We start from the raw sequence: 22233 nt of genomic DNA on the forward strand, positions 1-22233 counted from the left end.
CGTGATCTGTCATCAGGGAGTGACCAAGTCAACAGCCAGCTACCTTGAGACTTCGACACCCGACTCTCCCGGCTTATCAATATGTGACTTCATCTCCAAGACCTAAGCACATATAGACTTTGTTTGCCAATAGGGATTGAGTGACTTAGAACTTATCATGTCTTAAAACTTGTGGGATAGGGAGATTTATTGGAGTAGGTGAAGGAAGTGAGGTATGATTTTCAGTCCCACTAATTCACAACAAAGGGATTGATATTTTCACCTTGGTTGTCATCTGGGATATCATCTTCATTAGGAATATTCTTCCTAAAGATTTGGGAAGACCATAGCTGTCTAAACTAGACATCTATAAGGGGAGAAATTCAAGTTAGTTGATTTAAAGTCCTTAATATAACACCTAATACGAAATATTAAGGCTAGGACCCAATAACCTATTTATAACTGGAAGAGGGATGTTGTAATCCAAATTATAAAATAGTTAAAGGTAGGTAAATGACGATTTACCAATTTCCACCATGAACAACAAAATATAATTAAGTTTTAATTGGATTTGAAACTCCTAGATCTTTTGAGATACATTGAACTTTTCAATGGCATGTTTGAATCTCGATTATGCCCTCTCAAGTTTGTGACTGGGATGCCGAGGATCACAAACAAGGTGTGAATAACCATACAACACTACAAGAAAAAGACCCTTTTACGATGCGGAAAACACGATGCTCTTTGATTTATGTTACGCAAACGAGAGTAACATTAAAAACGTGTCATCTCTTCAAAAATTTTAAGGATTTAGGTCGCGCATTATTGAGCGCCCTTAAATTAGTGCCATAAGAAAAAAAATTAAAAACACGAAGGGCGCTATATCTTAACTGCGCGTCCTCTGTAGGTGTCGCTTTATAATTTTTATGAACGCGCGTTCCTTAGTTACAAGCGGGAAAAGAAAAGCCAAAAAATTAGAAAAGCCCGCCACCCTCTTTGCCCTGAGCGTTTTGATGCATCTTTCATTCTCCTCTCACTATTGTGCAACTTCTCAATCACAAATCCAAGGTTACAATTTCATCTCCATCTCTCGACTTCATCATATCAATAAAGAAAAAATGCTTCTGATTTCAATTCATCTGCTTCATCTCTGCTGTGATTTGACCTGCTTCATCTCTGTTGTTCTTGAGAATACTCGCCAACAGTGTTCTTGCATTATTCCTTGACCTGCTTCTTTAGGTATTCTTTTCTCCATAATATCTTCAAAGACATTCTCACACGATTTTTAAAAAAATCATTTGTTCTCTATCAAGAACCCTAGCCATCACTCACACCACCATATTTGTAGTGTGTTCTGTTCAGATGTATAGGCATCGATGAAACAAGGAATTGTGATATGGAAGGCTACCCAAGTATTAACTCTTCAAGATTCAGACCGCCAACACCACTACAAATACATTCTCACACGCTTTCTCAAAAAATCCAATCCTTGCAGCCCCCAACACCCCATCTACATCAGACCACCAACACCACCACAAACAAAGGTTCGAATTCCCCTTTCTCACAAGATGGAAGATCAAAAGAAGTTTTATGGTTAATTTTGTAAACTAAGGGTTTATTTTCATTCCAATTTCTGTTGAACAAGTCGGTAGTTTTCCATTTATCTCTTCTATTTCAGTTTTTCTCAAATTAGGGCTTGCTATTACCAATCGTCATCTTCATGATCATCTTCAACTTCTTGTTTAACAGTCGTCATCAAATTAGGGCTTGCTACCCGACCCATTTTTGGAGTCTTTTGAATGGCTACACAATGTATTGGAGTCGCAACTTGAAGCACCATTAGGAACCACCATTGATTCAGAATAATACTCGCTCATGGTTCGACAGTTTGGCAGATTGAGACGATCACAAGGACCATACATGAGTCGGGCAGCTTCATCATAAGCTAGGGCAACTTCAACTGCTGACCCAAAAGTTCCAAGCCATAATCAACTACATCTATTGGTTTCTCGAATCTCAGCTACCCAATTACCCTATGTTCGTCTGAAATTACACCTCGAGTTCTCAGGTCCTCCTTTACATTTCATGCAAAATTCAATTTTATCTACTGGGTTTATTTTCATTAAACTAAATAAAAAAAGCAAAATTCAATTTTATCTACTAGGTTTATTTTCATTCCAATTTCCATTGAACAGGTCGGTAGTTTCTCTATTTATCTCTTCTATTTCAGTTTTTCTCAAATTAGGGCTTACCAACTTTATGATGAAATGCCTAAGAGAAAAATTCCAACCAAAAGTGCATTTTGATTCCCTTTCAAACACTTCAACGAACTGACCATATTACCCTTGTGGTAGTTACCTTTTGTATCATTAGTGAACTGAACTTGGTTCTCTGTAATGTGCAGACAAGGCAAAATGCTCTCTTTTCTGTACTAAGTAGGATGTTCACCATGAAGAGGAGATCTGTACCAAGGTTAATAAACTCAAATTCACTCTTAAGTTTTTTTCTTATATTTTTACGTGAGCCATTGATTCCTTTCATTTTCTTCATTTCATTCCTTATCCATGTTTTTTATTTGAATGGATGACAGAGTAATGGTGAACTTAGGATGATGGCTTTTGCACAAGAAGAGTTATGGGAAAATCTAGTGAGCGTATTACTTTGCATGAAAACATGGAGGGTGAACAAGCTATTCAAAACCAAGTCCATGAGTCAGTTTTCATCTGTTTCTCTGCTTCCTACTTTCACCATATACTTACTTAGTTTATCCAATTTGGAAAGGGATAAATCATAAATGTTTATTTTTTATTAAGGCGTTGTGGTGTGGATGAATGATTTATCATGTCTAATAATTAGGCTAGTAATAGTTGGTAACTTGGATGCTGTTGTGAATTTATTGCTTTCAACTCCTCCAGACAGCTTCTTCTTCTACCCAAATGCTTTGTGTGCTGTTACTCTTTCCCCTACTGTCTCCAGATCTTTAAGTGAACTCGCAGTAAAGGTAACATACAATTGCCATCTCATCTTTTTTATTTTATTTTTCCATCATAAATAATTTCTTTTTTAATCGTTAGGTGGTTGCAACAAATATGGTGAGGACTGGCAGGTCATTATCTGGCACACACCTCCTCTGTGTTGTTGGGAGATATCAAGAAGCTTGTTCACAGGTGTTGATTGCTCTCATGTCATGTCATTCACATTCATTTTTTGCTTATTATTATATAATATTAAATTATATTTAGAATTCCATCATGAATCAAGATTGTTTTTTATTAAGTTTGTCAGCTGCAAGATGCAGGGTGTTGGACAGATGCTACAACCTTAGCAGTAACACATTTAAAAGGAAGTGATTATTCAAGGTACTTTATTTATTAATCCCTTCTTGTATGATAATATATATATATATATATATATATATATATATATATATATATATATATATATATATATATATATATATATATATATATATATATATATATATATATATATATATATATATAATAAAACAAGACAACATTTTGATTTTCTCAAGTCTTCATATTAAGAGAAATATTTCCAATTAGTTTTAGTTATATACATTTTTAATTTTGAGTGTAGGGTAATGAAAAGATGGGCAGAACATGTGTTAAATGCAGATAATAACATGTGGAGGTATCATCATTTTATTTTCAGTAAAAACAAATAAATAAAGGTTTTCAAAATTACTTAGCGTATACGTATATGTATTTTTCCTTAATTCCAGGGTCCTAATAATATATGTAACAGTGGCATGTTTACAAGAAGCATTGGCGGTGTTGCATGAAGCTCATCGACCAGATAGTGCGCCGATGTTCATCATAGCCTGCCGGGAAATATATTACGTTAAAGCCCTTTTCGCGTGCTTATTTTAAATTTGTAGATTTGCTTTTGGGAAACATTTTATATTTATTTTTGGAAGCTATTTGTTGTAGGTCACATTCTTTTCACAAAGCACAATACCTTATTTTTCAAAAGATGATACATTTATTATGGATTCTCGATGAAAGGTATGATTTGTTTCATATTTTTATTTTGCATTTTGATGAATATAAAGAAAATGTTGAATTGTTTTTTGGGTTTGGTCCAAGGGCAAGATGGTCGTTTTTGAAAAAAAAAAAACTAACAGCCAAAAAGTAATCCCATCCAAGAGAGGGACCAAACTTGGAATGAACCAACATCATAAGGACCTTTTTAAGAAAAATATTTATTTATTTATTTATTAATATTATATATGTTGGGATTAAAACCCTAATTGAGATTTGATGAACAAGATGCGGAAAATAAGAACAAACACAAATATGAAGATATGTCGAATGATCACTCGATTTATTCAAATATGAGGAATAAATTACACTTTCAGCATAGACTAAAGAATCTAACACTACATAAGAAACCTCACGTGGCGGCTACATTTTGCCTCACTCTTAACCCTAATTGTGAATAATACATGACTATTTATAGGGAAAAGAAAAGTCTTGGGATTTTAACCTAGAATTCATCAAAGGGGCCCATTGACATCATCCATGGAGTGTTTTGATGTAACATCCGGATTTTACCAGGTATCTTGTAAATCTAATTTTGTCATATTGTGAGAGGGACTCGGCGAGTTGGAGCTTAGACTCGCCGAGTAGAGACGTGGAATTGAACATTGGTGCGCGCCTGGACTCGGCGAGTCTGCGCTGTGTAATGGAACCCTAAGTCTCCGGGTTTGGGGCCTATTTAAAGGGCCTTATGGCCGTCATTTGTGCTCACCCAACCCTCAGTGAGTGACCCTTGTGTTCTTGAGCTATTTGTGAAGAGAAAGGAGCCATTCTTGATCTTGTGTGTGTGTTCTAGCAAGAAGAAGGAGACCCTAGGCAAGAGGAAGCAAAGGAGGTTGCTATTTCGTGGATTTGGAGCTTAGATCATCACTCTAGAGGTATTATCTCGGACCATTTTCTGTTTAGTGAAGCATGATGCAATTTAGGGCTTGTGGTGGTCATTTATGGGATGATTTGATGCCCATTGGTTCCCTCTTTGAGTTGAGGCCATGGATCTGGACCCATAGAGGTCCAGAGAGCCTCACTCATCAAGCTTTATGAGTGCCAATAGAGTCTTTGGCCTTGTGTTGTAGTATTTGAGTCATAAACATCATATATGGTCATATAAAGGTTGTATGTGCATCAAGATTGTAACTTTACGTGCTAAATGAGCTTGGAGGGACTGGATCTATGGATTAATGAACTGGATCTGACCTTTAGAGCATGATTGAGTCAGTGCATGGCATGGACTCGCCGAGTCCGAAGAACAGACTCGGCGAGTAGCATGAATGTTGCCCGACCACTCTGTGAGTGGCCTCGCCGAGTTGGGAAGGGTGGACTCAGTGAGTCAAGGGGGAGTCAGAATGGACAGGTGGACTGAGTCTAGCTGGACTCGCCGAGTTGTTCTTGAGACTCGGCGAGTTGAGTTGTGGTGGCCCCACAACTCGTGCCAGGTGGAACTCGTCGAGTTGAGGGAATGCTCGACGTGTCAAGGGAGGATTCCAGGGAAATTGGTGTACACGCCCAGACTCGCCGAGTCGCCTGGGTACTCGCCGAGTCCGGTCAAAGTTGACCGTTGACCGTTGACCAGCGTTGACCTAGATTGACTTGTTATAGTGTGGTCAGCCCCAGTGGGGAAAGTGTTAATTAGAGGTGTATTGTGCTATAGGGGGGACGACAGCTCGACAGGTCGAGTGATTAGCGATTTCAGGTTTACGAGTTACCGAGACACGCGAGGTGAGTCTTCTCACTATACTTTACCTTGAGTAGGTAACCAGAGTTATGTGATAGAGTATTTGTATGCTATGTATGTTATGTGTTGTACTGCATTACTTCTATGTGTTTGATGCTGTGCATGTTTATAGAGTTAGAACCGGAAGGTTCACAGAGTTAGAACCTGAGGGTTCACAGAGTTTGGGTGCACGGACCCACAGAGTTATAGCCTTGAGTGGCTAATATGTGTTATATGTAGTATTTTGGGGAACTCACTAAGCCTTGTGCTTACAGTGTTGATGTTATTGTTTCAGGTACTAGTGACGACCGCGGGAAGGCGCCGGCTTGATCCGTACACACACACACATTCGGAGCTTGATATCATGATCTTGGGATTTTGTATTGCCTTGTTTGGATACTTAAAATGGTTGTTTAATGAATATCAATGGAATTATGTTTTATAAAGATTGAAAAATTTGTTTTGAAAATTTTCGGTGTTACATTTGAAACCCTACAATCTCCCCCTCAAAGTATGGAATGGATGACAATGCTTTAACTTCCAAAACAAGCATCTAGCAAATAAAAAGATTTGCAACGAGGAATATATGAAGCAATCCGCGAATCTTGATTCTTCAATAGTCTTCAATCACGGGCTTTAGGATATATAAATCAAGCACTGAAGTAACGTCTTTAAACTTCATTTTCGAATGTAATCCCAAAGAATCTTCATGAAAACCAAACCCGCCATAAAAACCCATTTCATAACAAAGAAACTGAATCACTTCTTGTCTTTGAAGAGTTCCCCCTCCAAGTCACAATGATCTTCAAATAAGCTAATGATATAAGCCATCAAAAAAATATCATGTAACAACCCAAACTTTAAGATTCCTAACGCCACTTGATCGAGAAAATACAAGAAGTCGGAGATATAACAAGTCCTTAGCAGAGCTCGATAAAGAACTTCCGCTGTAAAGGATACTTCTCTATAAAATCTTTAGCAGAGCTCGATGAAGAACTTCCGCTGTAAAAGCTACCTTCATAATTCTACCACAAACTTTATCAAAAAACTTCAACTTTGAAAAGTCATAAATCCAATTTTGAATGGCCATACCAAATTCTCCCCCGAATGATAATCGAAAACGTGATTATAAAGCCTTCTTATGGTCATGAGAATGGTCTTGAATGGATAAAAATTTACTAAGCTCCACCGTGACAAAATGATATAAACGATGAAGTATAAAATCCGAAAAAGTCGTGAAAATTTGACGTTATCACGAAAAACGACTCTCTGAACCGCCAAGACTTGATGGAATCTTTACCTTTCTGTTCACGAAAAAATATGTGCTTTAAAAAAATTCAAAACTCTTCACCGGCCCTCAAATTTGCAAACTTTTCAAAGAATAGGCTGAAACTATCATATTGCTGAAAGTTAGGGGATTAAAATAATAAATCTGCATCATATTCCCCTTCATTTGTAACAGTTTCTGAATATGATCCAAAACTTCCAAGTCATGAAATATACAGGTACCATAGCTATTAAATCACTGAAGTTTTAGGGACCAGAATTGTAACTTGAGTCATCTTCCCCATTAAATCAGTGAAATGAAACAATACAACGACAACAATCACGCGATTAAATTCCGAATCCAAGAAATCGCCATCCACGAATTACACTTTAGTTCCAAGCACAAAAATGTGAATCTGAGTCCAGTCCCAACGCGAGCACAAATCAATTTTGACATTCGTATGTGAAGTGAGTTCGAACCTAGAATGACTTTCGCAACTTCAATTGAGAGATAGTTCGCACCGAATCAGAAAGTGTGAATCAAGGTAACCCTGAATCATTGACCTCTCGCTCCGAATCAATCAATGAATCACCGAACCAATGCAAATCTTAAGTAACAACAAATCCAAGCATAGATTCGGTGCGAACCACAGTCAATGATAGTTCATAGGTAAGAGGTTCAACCCAAGTCAATGTGGATGCGAATCAGTATGACCCTGAATGCAAGCATTACGAGCTCCTAAATGCGAGCCTAGTCGAGTCTGAAACCAGTCTTAATTTGGACTTTCGTTTGGATATGAGTGCAACCCAAAATCCCAGTAGTATCGATTCCAAGACCATTCGTAGGAAAGATCAATCATATTGATTTTGACTTCCAAGGTTTGACCAACATTTCGATTCTGAAATTAACTTCACATTTGCGATTATTCTCAATCTGAATTGTTTTGCATCCTTCCCTTCATTACGAACAAAACGATCAAAATCCATCTTCTTTCACCAGTTCATGTTCCGACATTGCAATTTGATCAGAACGATGAGCAATCAAACTGATTTTGGCTTTCCAAATTGATTGTTTTAAGCACTGATGGCAATACCCATTTGGCGATTGAGAACCTGACTCCAATTCAATTCCAGATCAACAATCTACTTTCTTCGTTTACATAACTCGATTTTGAATTTTCTTTTTAGGACCATCAAGACCGATTATTGATTAATACCAAAATTGACTTTCTCAGATCAATCCAGCCACTATACAACATCGACATTCAATGAAAGAATAGATTGACAAGATTAAACCCAAAATCAATAAAATCAAATTTTGATTTTGACAATAAACCCATGTACAGATAACGACTCAAGAATGAAGGAACAAAGAATTCAAGATACGTTTTTTTTACGAATGGATCGAATTTGTAGTATACGATATCAATGAACCCTTATTCCACAGATCAATATTAGTGGGCTAAAGCATAGTCAAAAATTAAATCTTCGATTTTGTTGAGTCAAACAACGATCAGAAACCATCGATAATGGGCTCAAGAATGAACAGTGAACAAACTTGAATAAACGGAATTGAATAAATGGATTAAATCAAAGGAAATAAATCCATTAACATCAAACGATTAGATCAACCCAATGAATAGTAAAAAGAAACGGATTAAAAGATATACCAGATAAACAATAGAAGAACACCATAAATCATCATGAACAGTAGATAAAAAACCTTGATTCCAAAATGCCAAATCACCAAAAATCTTCAATAACTTGTGCAGAAAATCATCAAACCAAGAACCGATACTTTAAAAATCAATAGATCTTCAAAGACTGGCTCTGATACCACTTGTTGGGATTAAAACCCTAATTGAGATTTGATGAACAAGATGCGGAAAATAAGAACAAACACAAATATGAAGATGTGTCGAATGATCACTCGATTTATTCAAATATGAGGAATAAATTATACTTTCAGCATAGACTAAAGAATCTAACACTACATAAGAAACCTCACGTGGCGGCTACATTTTGCCTCACTCTTAACCCTAATTGTGAATAATACATGACTATTTATAGGGAAAAGAAAAGTCTTGGGATTTTAACCTAGAATTCATCAAAGGGGCCCATTGACATCATACATGGAGTGCTTTGAAACCCTACAATATAAAATATAAATAATTAAATAAATAGTAATTATCATACCTTTTTTCAGCAATGTTGTCCACACAAAATATTAATATTACACCAAAGAGAATGGTGCTTGAAAAAACCCAAACAGAAAATGGCTAAACTTACAACAATCATGTCCCACATGGCTACAGGAAACAAAAAGCAAGTGGAAGATGCAATAGTTATAGCATGAAGCCTTCTTTTTACTTGATTCTGCAAATTAAAAATATATGAAATCACATTTTAGTTATTAGGAATTGTTAAAAAAAAAAAAAAAAAAAAAAGATGTTTCAAGGTGTTTAAATACCTTGAGTGAGATATGTCTTATGTTGTGTTTACAGGGATGATAACAAGTGATTTTGTGTTGTGTTTACAGGGTTGATGAAAACGAATAGCTCTGGAGTTATAAGAGGAAAAGAAAGCTCAACCTGAAAGAGATAAGATGCTGCAAATGCAAGTGTTGCATTCTTCATTTCAGTTGTTAGTATGAAACATAGAGTAGATTAGATGAATGCAAATTTATATTATTGTAAGAAATAGAATTGTATGACATTAAATTTTATGCAATGGATTGTATTTTTTTGTATATAGTATTTTATTTCTATTTTGACACATTAAATGCAAATTTAATTTAAAAATTAATAAATATATAAATATATTTTTTTAAAATATTTAATTTTACGATACGCAAAAATGTGTGTCATCTTCATTTATGACATGGCCTTTCTTGATAGGGGCTTTCTTGATACGCATTGCATGTCATTAGCAAGCGCGTCGTAAGGTTACGACACGCGAATGCGTGTCATCTTGCTTTATGACAGGGCCTTCCTTGATACGCATTGCGTGTCGTAAACGCGCGTCGTAATTGCACATTGTAAATGAGCATCGTAAATGTGCATCGTCTACAGACGACGCGCAAAGGCGCGTCGTCTCTCTTTATGACAGGGCCTTCCTTGACGCACATTTGCGCATCATCTGAGCCTTTTACGACGCGCAATGAGCGTCGTAAAAGGCTGTTTTTCTAGTAGTGCAAATTGACTTGGTACCCTCAACAATATTACCTAATCGATGTGTCGGTTAACCACACACGCTCCACCGATCTATAATAAAGTCAAGTTACCCTTTGACACTCTTACTAGTCCATGTTAGTGTGCCGTTTAACCACACACGCTACACTAACAACTTGGTAAGGTACAAAGTATAATTTTATGGGCTAGCACTAATTTCACATTTTCCTAAAGTAACTAAGATTGGCAATTTATAATGTATAGTTACTTTATAATTCATTATACTTTTAGTGAGTATTTAAAGTCGTATCCTACCCGTTCGGCTAACGACCCTCCGCCGATCAAGGAAGCAGTGGGTGAGAGTGGACACCCATTAAGTCACCATTTTATAGGCAACAACCTTATACCCCCCTTATAGATCGGCTTCGTGAATGAGGCCTACTAACAGTAAGAATGACATATTATTATACATATCTATATAATTAAAATTATAATAATAGTATAAGGGTGTATTTTAAACATTTAAAATACTTGGTGGTTTAATCCATTAATTAAACTATACTCTTAATTTAATTAAACTTAAACCATGTCTTTATGGAATTATTAACTCTTTTAATTAAACACTTTAATTAATTTAATGAAGTCCATAAAGTTTGAATTTCTTTTTTAACTTTAAAAAAAAATTAATTTGGAATTAAAGTGTAAGACTTTACAAATTCCAAAACTTAAGGGCAAGAATTGAAACTATTCCAAGTCTCTTCAATTTGTAACTTATGAGTTTTAATGGTTCATAAAAATGAAGACTATTCAATTTATGAAACCTCTTTAGTTCTTTAATCACAATTTAAAAAAGTAACTTTTGGTTATCCATAACTTGAGGACAAGTTTTGGACACCATCATTGCCATTAAGATCGTGAATTAAACATACATGGAGGTTACACATAATTCCTATGATCTTCTAAAACCTCATAAGAACACAAATTCATGTCAAGCAATTTCAAGAAATCATATAAACATATATAATACTTGAAAATTGATAAAAGTCATGTAAAATTGATACAAGTCCAAAACAGATTGGGATAATGATTTTAATCCATTTCCAGCAACAAAACACGAAAAAAACTTCCCAACACGCTCCTACTCGTGAAGTGCATGATTCTACTCATCGGGTAGGATGATTTTGTTCATGGACTCAGCGAGTCTTCCCCATGAACTCGGCGAGTCCAGTCGTCAGAGTGCAGAATTTTCGATTTTAAGCAGTTTTGCATCAAGTATACAAAAAACAAACCTGTCTCTGATACCACTGATGGGTTTTGAGCATTCTAACACTTCCTAAGTGTACATGCAACCCTAATAACCTTGAATCTATGTTTTCTCTATATACATGCAAATTTCTATTTCAAGGTTATTTCCTAACTAGCATGGCATGGGGAATACATAATACATAAAAACTAGTAGAAATACATACCTTGTTGTTGCTTGGATTCCTTCAAGACTTTGTGAGCCTAGCACCCCAAATGTTGTGCCTCAAATGCTTCACAAAACACTACAACCTTCGAATAACTAGAGAGAATACTTCTACACTTCAAAATCGACTATGCCCTCACAAGAATACTCTTAATTGTCATGACTCTTCATTTCTCATGACCCATGGGTTTGTAACTCGCATGGACTATCCATGGAGCTCCAAGTGGTTACATCCATAACCCATAAACCATGGATCATTAATCCACCATAAAAGAATTGATGATTGTCATAATCAACCCTATATATTTAATTAGTCTCACTTTGATCACCAAATTAATACTAGATAAATACTTGATCAAATACTAATTAAATAATACAATTACTAATATATTAGAACTTATAATATATTAATAATCATAAGTGCCTTATTCTCTCATTTAGTCTATCCAAGTATTGCAATGCCATGAAACCCAAATGGACCATGCCGGGTCGGGTCAAGTTCATACCATATAAAGTTATGGACTTAGACACTATATCCAACAACTCAACACTATAAATCTATAATTAACGATTCAAATTTAAATTAAATCAATAATAGAAGTTTAGATAAGTACAATCGGGTATAATTAGAAGGAAAAAATTACCATTGAAGAGTGTCACAAATACACAAATGTTTTGCCTAAAAAGATATAAATTATTGAAAATTAAGGCGACTGGGTCCCTTTAAATTCACCAAGAAAGCCACGAAAAATCAATGAGATCATAACTCTTAAGTATAATAGTAAACCAGTCATAGTTGTTCTGAAATCTTTAACATCCACAATCAAGACTTAAAAAGACACATGAGAGAGATGTTACCTTAGAAGGGGGTTGGCCGTGAATGATGTTGATCATCATGAATACATATGTAGGGATCATTATAAAAAATTGGATGGTTGGCCAAAAAAAAAAAAGTAAGTAAGAAAATAGCATATTATCATAAAACTACAACAACAGGTCTTTTGTCATAAGCTAATCAAGATAGGCTAAAAATGATAATTTCTTTGGGAGATGTTTAATTCTTGCATCATCAGATTTTTCCCATGATCTTTATATAAAACTTGTTATCAAATTTATTTTAAGATCTCGTGTTCATCATAGATCGCCTGGATGTCTACTTGATACTTCCTTGCATGAACCACTCAACACAACTAATATGTGAATAAAAAAAAAACAACAAAAAAAATCCACAATAAAGCTATGATAAATCCACAATAAAGCTATGATAAATCCACAAAAATCAACAAAATGATATCTTTACAAACTCATGACTAAATGATCCTTCTACCCTAAAAACAAAATGAAATCTTTACAAATTCAGAGATTTTAACTTTTTGAACTTTGATGTTCATGGATTCGAGATGAACATGAAATCCATGTCTAAATCATCTTCTAAGTATGGAAAGTAAATTATCAACCAAAACAGCTAAAAATCTTGTTAAACAAAAATGATGAACAAATCAACATTTTCCTTACTTTGAATTGGGTTTGACAGATTGGGTTTACCTGGGCTAGCAGTAAATGGAAGACCTCTTTGGCTCCTAATAGCGTAGTAAATAGAGGAGAATGGGTAAAGGTCTGTATGTTCTTATTGACTGTCTATATAGTTGGTTTTTTCCCGACCTGTTCATTGGAGAAGAAAGAAACAAACTAAAACAATTATTGTTGGATTAGCCTTAAAATAAACAAACAGAAATTGTAAACAATCAAAAATAACAAAAGAAAAAACATCAGAAAAGGTACTAACAATCGAAAAAATCAAATCCAAAAGCGCAAGTTGATGAGGTGAGGCTAGGTCATGGTTCTTGAGTGCAGCGAATGGGAGTGGTGCTTTGGTTATCTAATAATGGGAGAGGAGAAGGAAGATAGGAGAGAAATGAAGAATATGCAGCGAGTTCGTGGAGGGGGATTCTTACCGGAGATGTGGTAGTGGCAATGGAGTTTGACGTGTTCAGATGGAAGATTGAAAGAGAGTAGGGATGTCAAAAAGTCCCGTGGGACCCCGTTCCCGTGGGGGCCCCGTCCCGTTTGGGGGATATTTTTAAAAAAAAATCGAGGGCGGGGACGGGGGCGGGGGCAAGGTTAATCCCCGTTTTAATTTCGGGGTCGGGGGCGGGGGTAGGCAATCCCGTCCCGAAATCCCCATAAGGACCCCGTTAATAAATTACACATATATTTACATATATTAATTATATAAATATAATAAACAATAACATGATTTTGACCTTCCAAAATTCATCAAAAAACATGTTTTTAAGTTGTTAGTATAATTTTTTAAAATGCCATAACTTTTTTATTTTTAACATATAAAATTCTGCTATAAATAATTATTTGTTATCTAAGAAATAGTTTCTTTTAGCCTGAATAACAACTTATTTTAGCAAAAAAAAAGTAACCCAAAATCAATCGGGGGCGGGGGCGGGGGTAATAAAGGGGATTCGGGGGTTGGGGCGAGGGTAGGAAGGCTGAACATTTCGGGGGCGGAGGCGGGAGTGGAGGAACTGGGAAATTTCGGCGGCGGGGGCTGGGGCGCGAGATGCATTCCCTATCCCGTTTGCCCCGTTGACATCCCTAAAAGAGAGGTGTCTTCCATGTTGAGAAGAAGCACATGCTCTTTGGTCCTTTAAAAGTCAATATGTTTATAGTAAATTAGTCCTTTAAAAGTCAAGATGACTATAGTAAAACACAGTAATATCACTATAGGGTGATGTGCTCTTGTCTACCGGAAATAACATTTTGTCAAATGTTAGTTTTTACAATGGAAGAAAATTGGTATTTAAAAACCATGTTTATGGGAAGGTCATACCAACAGATCGCATTATTAAAAAAAAATAATACACATATCTACAACCAATTGAGTAAAAAAAACGCTAATACCAATTTCACAATCACGATTTACGGCTTCTTTACATTACCGGTTGCAAATAAATAACTAAAAAATATTTATTGGATTTGACTTCTATTACCTTTCGTTAAACAATTTAGCTTATTGAATTGTTTTATTTATTTATTTATTTATTATTATTATTATTATTATTATTATTATTATTATTATTATTATTAAACATTTATCATCTTATACTTATATTTGACAAAATAACTAATCAATACTTACATCAAAACAAAAAAAACTTAAATCGTATTTACTATGGATTTTATATAAAAATAACTTAAAGCATAAATAGGAGACAATTCTTATGCAGCCAATAAAAAAACTATTTAAAAAAAAAAAAAAAAACAAATAAAAGGAAACTATTTGTAAAAGAAGCCAATACCACTCTATTAAAAAGACATGATTAAAACCAATATGACAAGAAAAAAACCATCATCATTCATTTTTCGAAAACATATCATTTATTCGATATAAAAGCCGGGCAAAAGATGACACCTAATAGGAAACTATTCCGCCTCCGTATCTACTTACCTAACTAGATACGCGTAAGAAATTATCCGACACAAAACAATCCGCCAAAAGACTGAAATGAACTATTTGACACAAACATGAAACTACTCACTACATTTAAACTATTGGCCGAAAGGAATTATCTAAAGCTGCAGCATCATGCGGGTACCATATATATATATATATATATATATATATATATATATATATATATATATATATATATATATATATATATATAACTATATGAATATGCATATGTTTATCAATATGCATATGCATATTCATTTGTATATGAATAAGAATATGCATATGCATAAGACTAGGTATATGCATATGCATATGAATAAGTATATGATATATGCAAATGAATAAGATTAAGCATATGACAAATGCTTATTCATATGTATGCATATGCATGTACATAACAATAAGTTTATGAATATGCGTAAGAATAAGTGTATATATATATATATATATATATATATATATATATATATATATATATATATATATATATATATATATATATATATATACACTTATTCTTACGCATATTCATAAACTTATTGTTATGTATATGCATATGCATACATATGAATAAGCATTTGTCATATGCTTAATCTTATTCATTTGCATATATCATATACTTATTCATATGCATATGCATATACCTAGTCTTATGCATATGCATATTCTTATTCATATACAAATGAATATGCATATGCATATTGATAAACATATGCATATTCATATAGTTATTTACATGGATATGCATATGCATACAGTTATTCGTATACGTATGCATATACTTATTCATATAAATATGCATATAGTTATTCATATACATATTTTCATATACTTATTTTTATGCATATGAATATTGTAACGCACACATATTTGGACTAGTTAATTTAGAGATAATTAGTGTTAAAATGACAGTTTGATAGAATATTATTTAGAATAAATAATCTTAACTAAATTATAGTATATGTCACAAGGGTTTTGTACATATAAAGTAGGTTGAAATCCGAGTTGTTACGAAGAAGTTATGACCTTTCGAAGTTTTACGATAAAACCGACACGACACCGGAAATCGTAAAAGGTGAGTTTGCAATAAAATATTTTTTAGCCTTAACGATCTAAAAGAAATTCATATTATCCATTAGATTGAGAGTGTGCATAAAAAGAATGTCTAAATCTGACTTAGTATGAGTAAGTTATGATTTTTTTTTTTTTTTTTTTAGATTTAGCATAGCAGTACACAGCCTGGAAATCAAATTTTAGATCGATCGATTTTTAACCGAAACAACCTAAATGAGAATTGAAGATCTCATTAATAAGAGCTCAATGATATAAAAACAGTCGAAAACACATGTCGGATGAAAAATTTATGAATTTTAACGAATTTTTACTATGTAAGTCTATTAAAATATAACTTTAAAAATAAATTCAAAATCAGCAGACGGAGTCTAAGTGAAAGTTGTGGATCCCGTTGATACCTACATGTGTATATAAAGAACATAAAAAACGGTGCTTGTATGCAAAATTTACGGATTTTAGAAGATAATTAGTTTTTGGAGTAACCAGCGAGTGGCACGTGGCGCGATCTGAGCCACTGCTTCCTCACCGCGGCTTGGCACCAGATGATGACACCTAGCCACGAACGCCCAACGTTCAGCAAGGGAAGGCCTCGCGTTCAAACCAGTCTCAACCTATAAATAGAGGTGCAAATGACCCCAAAAACTCACACCTTTCCCATTCTTTCTCTCACAAACACCCCTCTTAACCTCTCCCATTCCCTAGCACTACCTAAGTGCTAGAGACGAGTCCCTATAACACCCCCGAACCAGAACGGCGGAAATGGCTGGGGGCGAATGACTTCATCTTGTAATATTATAACAAGTGTAAATAAATGAAACATATACATCATCACCACCATACATCAAATGTATCAACATACATGGTTTGCATCATTGTATCCATTCATAAATTACATCCCAAAAATAATATGTGTATGGTGAAAACAAAAATACAACAAACTCCCAAAAGTCCAAAGTTGCCGAGTGATGGAATGAAACGTGAAATAGTAAATGTATGGTTCGTACTTTGTAACATGGGTAGAGTATGTGTACCGCGTAAATTTATTGGGTTGTCATTCTCCATGTGAGTCGTTATAACCATACTAATATGACAGAGTGTCTGTCTTGACGTTCTTCAGGCGTCAGTTTATGAGAAGACATTTGTCACCCTAGACTGGCTTGTCTAGCTGTAGCGAGCAGCTTAGGTGTGGGGTGTCAACCATGCATATATCTATACATAATTTGTCGTTCTCCCTCCTGGAGACTCTAGTTATAACTACAGGGCTTACAGTGTACACTAAGATAGGTACGGTGAAGGTGTATCTCACAAAAGCCTTAACGAAATTTACGCGGATAGTGTGTTGTATCGTTCATCCTAAGAAAAATAATACTATTACAAGAGTATATTTTTCTTTTGACTATAACTCATAAATACAAAAAAATGTAATCATTTTTATCAAGAGTGTCGGAATAGTTTCGTTGTTTCATCGTTGTTATCAGAATATTTGATTGTTAACGATATGTTCATGAGATGCCCAATTTACATAAAATTGACATTAAGGCCCAATTAACATAGAAAGTGTCATATAAGGCCCAAGTAGGATAGAAGGGCCATATAAGACCCAATTTTCGTTCCAGATTGTTATAAGTGATTTTAAATAAATAATCCAATTTCGACCCATTTTATACAAAAATGTCATTTTTGGCCCATTGTAAATGAAAATGTCATAAAAAAACCCATTTTTACTAGAAATGACCATTTTAGCGAAAAAAATATTGAAATTGCCATAAAAGCTCATTTTTATAAAAAATGACACTTTTGACCCTTTAAAAACCAAGAATATCAATAAAAGCCCATTTTCATCAAAAGTGACACTTGTGGCCCAATAAAACCGTGGATGTCAATAAAAGCCCATTTTTTTTTATCACAAATGACACTTTTGGCCCCTTTTATGTTTTCTTTAGTTTTATAGTGAATATTCAAGCTTACTCAGCATTTTTATCCAAACATAAGAAGTTACATAATGTAACTTATTTCAACAACTTCAAGACTTGGGTAAATCTCGAAATTTTGAGCTTTTATCATAATATCACAACATATTAACACATATATAACACAAAATATACACATGCAAGTATACATACTAAGATTTATCACAAAAATATCTTGTATTCTCCCCCAAAAGATAGTACATCATGAAAAACAAGGGGTATGAACCTCACCTTGGGTTTTGATCTATTTTGATGATGTAGAAGAAGGAGGTTTTCGGCCTTGAATGCTCATTTAGGAAGAGTTTTTGAAACTTAGAGGGTTCTAGGAGCATGAACACGAAAATAAGGTGATTATAAAGGATAATCTTAGCATAAAATGAAATGTAACAACTCGAGTATACTTATCAACTTACCATGTTAGTGAAAACTTGAAGAACCTCTTTGATGCACACACAATCCTTAATAATTTGAAGGGAAAATGAGAGAGTTTCTTTGAGTTTAAAGGGGAGGTATGAGAGAATTTTGAATGAGTTTGAAGTGAGAAATGAGGTAGGTGATGGTGGTCTCGGTCGAAGATAAAGAGGAGAAGAGAGAGAGAAAGAGAAAGAGAGAGAGAGAGAGAGAGGGCTTATGTGTATGTTGGACAATCCTTTGATACATGGTGGACATCTTACATGGATATCTTCTATGTAAAAATGATGTGTCACTCCAAGAGTCCATCCCCATGCATTTGTTATTTTATTTTATATATATAATGGCTGATTGGCCTATAGGAGAGGGAAGAAGGAAAAATCGTTTGGTCTTGGGAGGAGAGATAACTGAGAACTCATTGGCCCAATAAGGGTTTCCGGCCCAAGAAGGTCGAACATGGGTTTTCGGTCCATGAAGGCTAAATGGATGAGTTTTTGGCCTAATAGGGCCCATTAATAGGTTCTCAGCCTAATTGTTGGCCCATTTGAGAATTTGACCCAATAAGAGCTCCAATAGTGATTTGCGGCCCATAAGGATCTAAGAAGATGTTCACGGCCCAATAAGGCCCACTAAGTGACTTATGGCCCAAATCAGTGTTTAATAATCAATTTTGGCCCAACTAGGGCCCAAATATGCGTTCTCGGCCCAAAAGAACCAAGTTTAGAGGTTACCGGCCCATTAGGCCCAATAAGAGAGTTTTGGTCCATTAAGAGGTTTGAACCGAGAAGTCACGGTCAAAACCCAAAAGTTGAGTGGATACAGTTTATTGAGTTTGGTTTGTAGCTTTTACGAGGAAGTTTCGACTTGAGACAGATTCTGGATGTATAAACTGATATAACATTGAAGTTTGGTTCAGATTTAAACACATCGTTACATAGTTACAAAAAGAACTATCTTGTACATGGATAGGAAATGCTAGCCGTAAAATGCTAGTTGTAAAAGTCCCGGAGTGGTAGAACATTCCGAGAAGAAGAGCTTTCAGCTCAGAAGTTCTGCCCTCGTAGAGCCCGGTTCCTAGCCAAACTTCCTCGTAAGTGAGTTATGCTTACCGTACTTTAAGTATAGCTTATGTTTAAGTTCAATATCACTATTATGAACTTATAAACACTATATATATATATATATAATATAATATAATATAATATAATATAATATAATATAATATAATATAATATACAATGTGTTATTATAATATCTTTTAACTACTCGAGGTATGAGAAATCCGGTTTGAAGGGCCACATTGGGTTGTTGGATTTTAGAAGTGCTTAAATGTCAAAATGGTCATTCCTTCTGGTGTTTCATGTTTGACCCCTGTCTGTACATAGTGGTTGAAAAGTATTGTTTAACACTTATAAGACAATATCTCTTGTAAATAGTTGCAATAAATATTAGACTAAAATCTAGCGGTGATGATAGTAGGTTTCGTCAAAGGAAAATAGATTCGTTAGAAGCGAAGCGTGTGACAACTGTCAATTTCCGGTCAAGTCAAAGTCAACCGAAGTCAACAACTCAAACTGTTCGACTCATTTTGCATGTGGGTACTATAGTTTATGTTAGGTAAATACTAAACAACTCGCTATTCTAATGAGAGATCATAAATCAAAAAGTGCGAACATCTAGATATCCTTAACCTAAAACTTTGGTATGTGGCGAGCCAAACTGATAAAACAATGTTGCATACTCATCGGGAGTGTGTAAGACCCTTAAACAAGGCTTAACAGGGATTACGAACCTTGCATTGCGGAGCCAAACACTCACAATTGTTACATAAGGAACCTCTCTCAATCGTTTTCACTCTATCTCTCTCTCTATGTCATATCTCTCCCAAATCTCTCCAAGTATGTGAAATCTCTCTCAAATATCTCTTTGTATGAGGAATCTCTCCAAGAATGTTAAATCTCTCCCAAATCTCTCCAAGTATGTGAAATCTCTCTCAAATATCTCTTTGTATGAGGAATCTCTCCAAGAATGTCAAATCTCTCCCAAATCTCTCCAAGTATGTGAAATCTCTCTCAAATATCTCTTTGTATGAGGAATCTCTCCAAGAATGTCAAATCTCTCCCAAATCTCTCCAAGCATGTGAAATCTCTCCCAAATCCCTCTCAAATCTCTCTCAAAAGTTCCTTGGACTTTTTATAGTATTTCGGGTCATCCCGACCCTTAACCGGGTCAAAAACGGCTTAAAACGGGGTAAAAACGAGAAAAATGGACCTTAGGAACCGAAACCTCCTTATAAGAGCCGAAGCCTCTTAGGACCCGAAGGTCCTCTCAGGACCGAACCCGAGCCCAGGAGGAACCGAACCCGAGCCCTCCCTTTTCTTCCTCAACTCCTCTCGCTTCCTCGCCTCCCTTCGTTTTCGGCTACATTCCTCAGCAAGGACCGATCCTCGGCCTAGGACCGAGAGGTCTCGCTGGGAATGCTTTTCTTCCCAGTTTTCGCATAGTTTTGCGTTTAAGGCCTTTTTTTAATTATTTTAACGCGGGATTTTCACCCAAAATTATATTTTAGCATAATGAACCCTAAATATTCACAATTTAATCATATTTTCATGAAAATCTTTATTTAAATAATAAAAGTTAGTGGGTAAAGTACAAAGAGGTGGAGTGTTGACTTTGCTTTACCTTATGAAACAAGCAACCACTCCCAGAACCACTCTATGACCAGCCACACCTCCCCACCTTACCTAGGTCACATCAATGTCCCTTACACTCAGTTACCACCCATTCCCACGTTTTTGAGAGCTGAATTTTCATCCTCTCTCCTCACTTCTCTCATTTGCTCTCATTTCACCAAGAATCAAGCACCACTTTTCTCTCAAACTTCTTCTCTCCATTTCAAGTCTCCAAGGCTGATTATCAAGTGTTCTTCCACTCTTGGTAAGTATAATTCATCCACCTTGTGATTATTTCACTTCATTCTACTCAAATCATTGATTTCTTACACAAACTCCATAACTATGATGTTACATTCTCGAAAATCTTCAAGGCATCTCCACGTGTTCTTGAGTTAAACACTTCCATTATTCAACAATAATCTACTGAAATCACTTCAGGTGAGTTCATACCCCTACATTTTAATGTTTTCTCAAGTTTTTAAGGGGGGAATACAAGTTAAAACACCAAGAACATAACTAAACTTTTCTAACAACCTTCATCAGAAAAGTTCAACTCCAGTCACGGACTTGCACATCTTAGCTTTAAAATGACTACTTGCACTTCTTAGCTTTAAAATGACTACTTGTACATCTCCATACAATTTTTCTACAATTTATTGTGATTTTTACAAAACAGCCTGTCTTTTCAAACACAAATCCGGACTAGTATGTGAATATGAGCATTTTAGTACAACTTAAAGGCTTCCAAAAATCATGATAAAAATTATGAGTAAACTAGACACATTTTGGAAACTTTCAGAGTTTACAGATCTAGTTTTTGACTTCGTATGATTTTTCTATGATTTTTCCAAAACAGTGCAGAAAGGTTAAAGTTAGTTAACAACATATAAATATCATAACACTTTGTATTATGTTGAGCAAAGTGTATAATCATAAGTTCTAATTATTGAATGTGTTTCCTTGTTAGTTTATCATC

General features: G+C 35.0%; 1 protein-coding gene across 5 annotated transcripts; it reads left to right on the forward strand.

Annotated features, from left to right (window-relative positions):
- Positions 1-1017: 1017 nt before the first annotated feature.
- On the forward strand, positions 1018-6182 carry LOC144997382 (uncharacterized). 5 transcript variants are annotated; one of them, XM_078957281.1, is made up of 15 exons: positions 1018-1218; positions 1328-1523; positions 1729-2047; positions 2384-2451; positions 2570-2690; positions 2895-2980; positions 3054-3146; positions 3257-3338; positions 3580-3633; positions 3725-3842; positions 3933-4007; positions 4462-4559; positions 4837-4918; positions 5689-5756; positions 6047-6182. In XM_078957281.1, exons 5-8 carry the CDS (start codon positions 2588-2590, stop codon positions 3302-3304), a joined length of 330 nt encoding a protein of 109 aa, XP_078813407.1. In that variant the 5' UTR covers positions 1018-1218; positions 1328-1523; positions 1729-2047; positions 2384-2451; positions 2570-2587; the 3' UTR covers positions 3305-3338; positions 3580-3633; positions 3725-3842; positions 3933-4007; positions 4462-4559; positions 4837-4918; positions 5689-5756; positions 6047-6182. The 5 variants fall into 5 exon arrangements, with proteins under 5 accessions (XP_078813407.1, XP_078813405.1, XP_078813406.1 ...); XM_078957279.1 differs by having other exon boundaries at positions 3725-4007; XM_078957280.1 differs by having other exon boundaries at positions 3748-4007.
- The last annotated feature ends 16051 nt before the right edge of the window (positions 6183-22233 follow it).

The sequence above is a fragment of the Lactuca saligna genome, chromosome 5, assembly GCF_052625555.1.
Source record: "Lactuca saligna cultivar CGN05327 chromosome 5, ASM5262555v1, whole genome shotgun sequence".
In the NCBI taxonomy this organism is placed as follows: Eukaryota; Viridiplantae; Streptophyta; class Magnoliopsida; order Asterales; family Asteraceae; genus Lactuca; species Lactuca saligna.

Bases quoted from the DNA above. Each gene is read 5' to 3' on its own strand.
- LOC144997382 (XM_078957279.1), top strand. From the start codon at position 2,588: ATGATGGCTTTTGCACAAGAAGAGTTATGGGAAAATCTAGTGAGCGTA. The intron at 2,981-3,053 runs GTAACATACAAT...TTTAATCGTTAG, and splicing joins TAAGTGAACTCGCAGTAAAG to GTGGTTGCAACAAATATGGT. The intron at 3,147-3,256 runs GTGTTGATTGCT...TTTTTTATTAAG, and splicing joins ATCAAGAAGCTTGTTCACAG to TTTGTCAGCTGCAAGATGCA.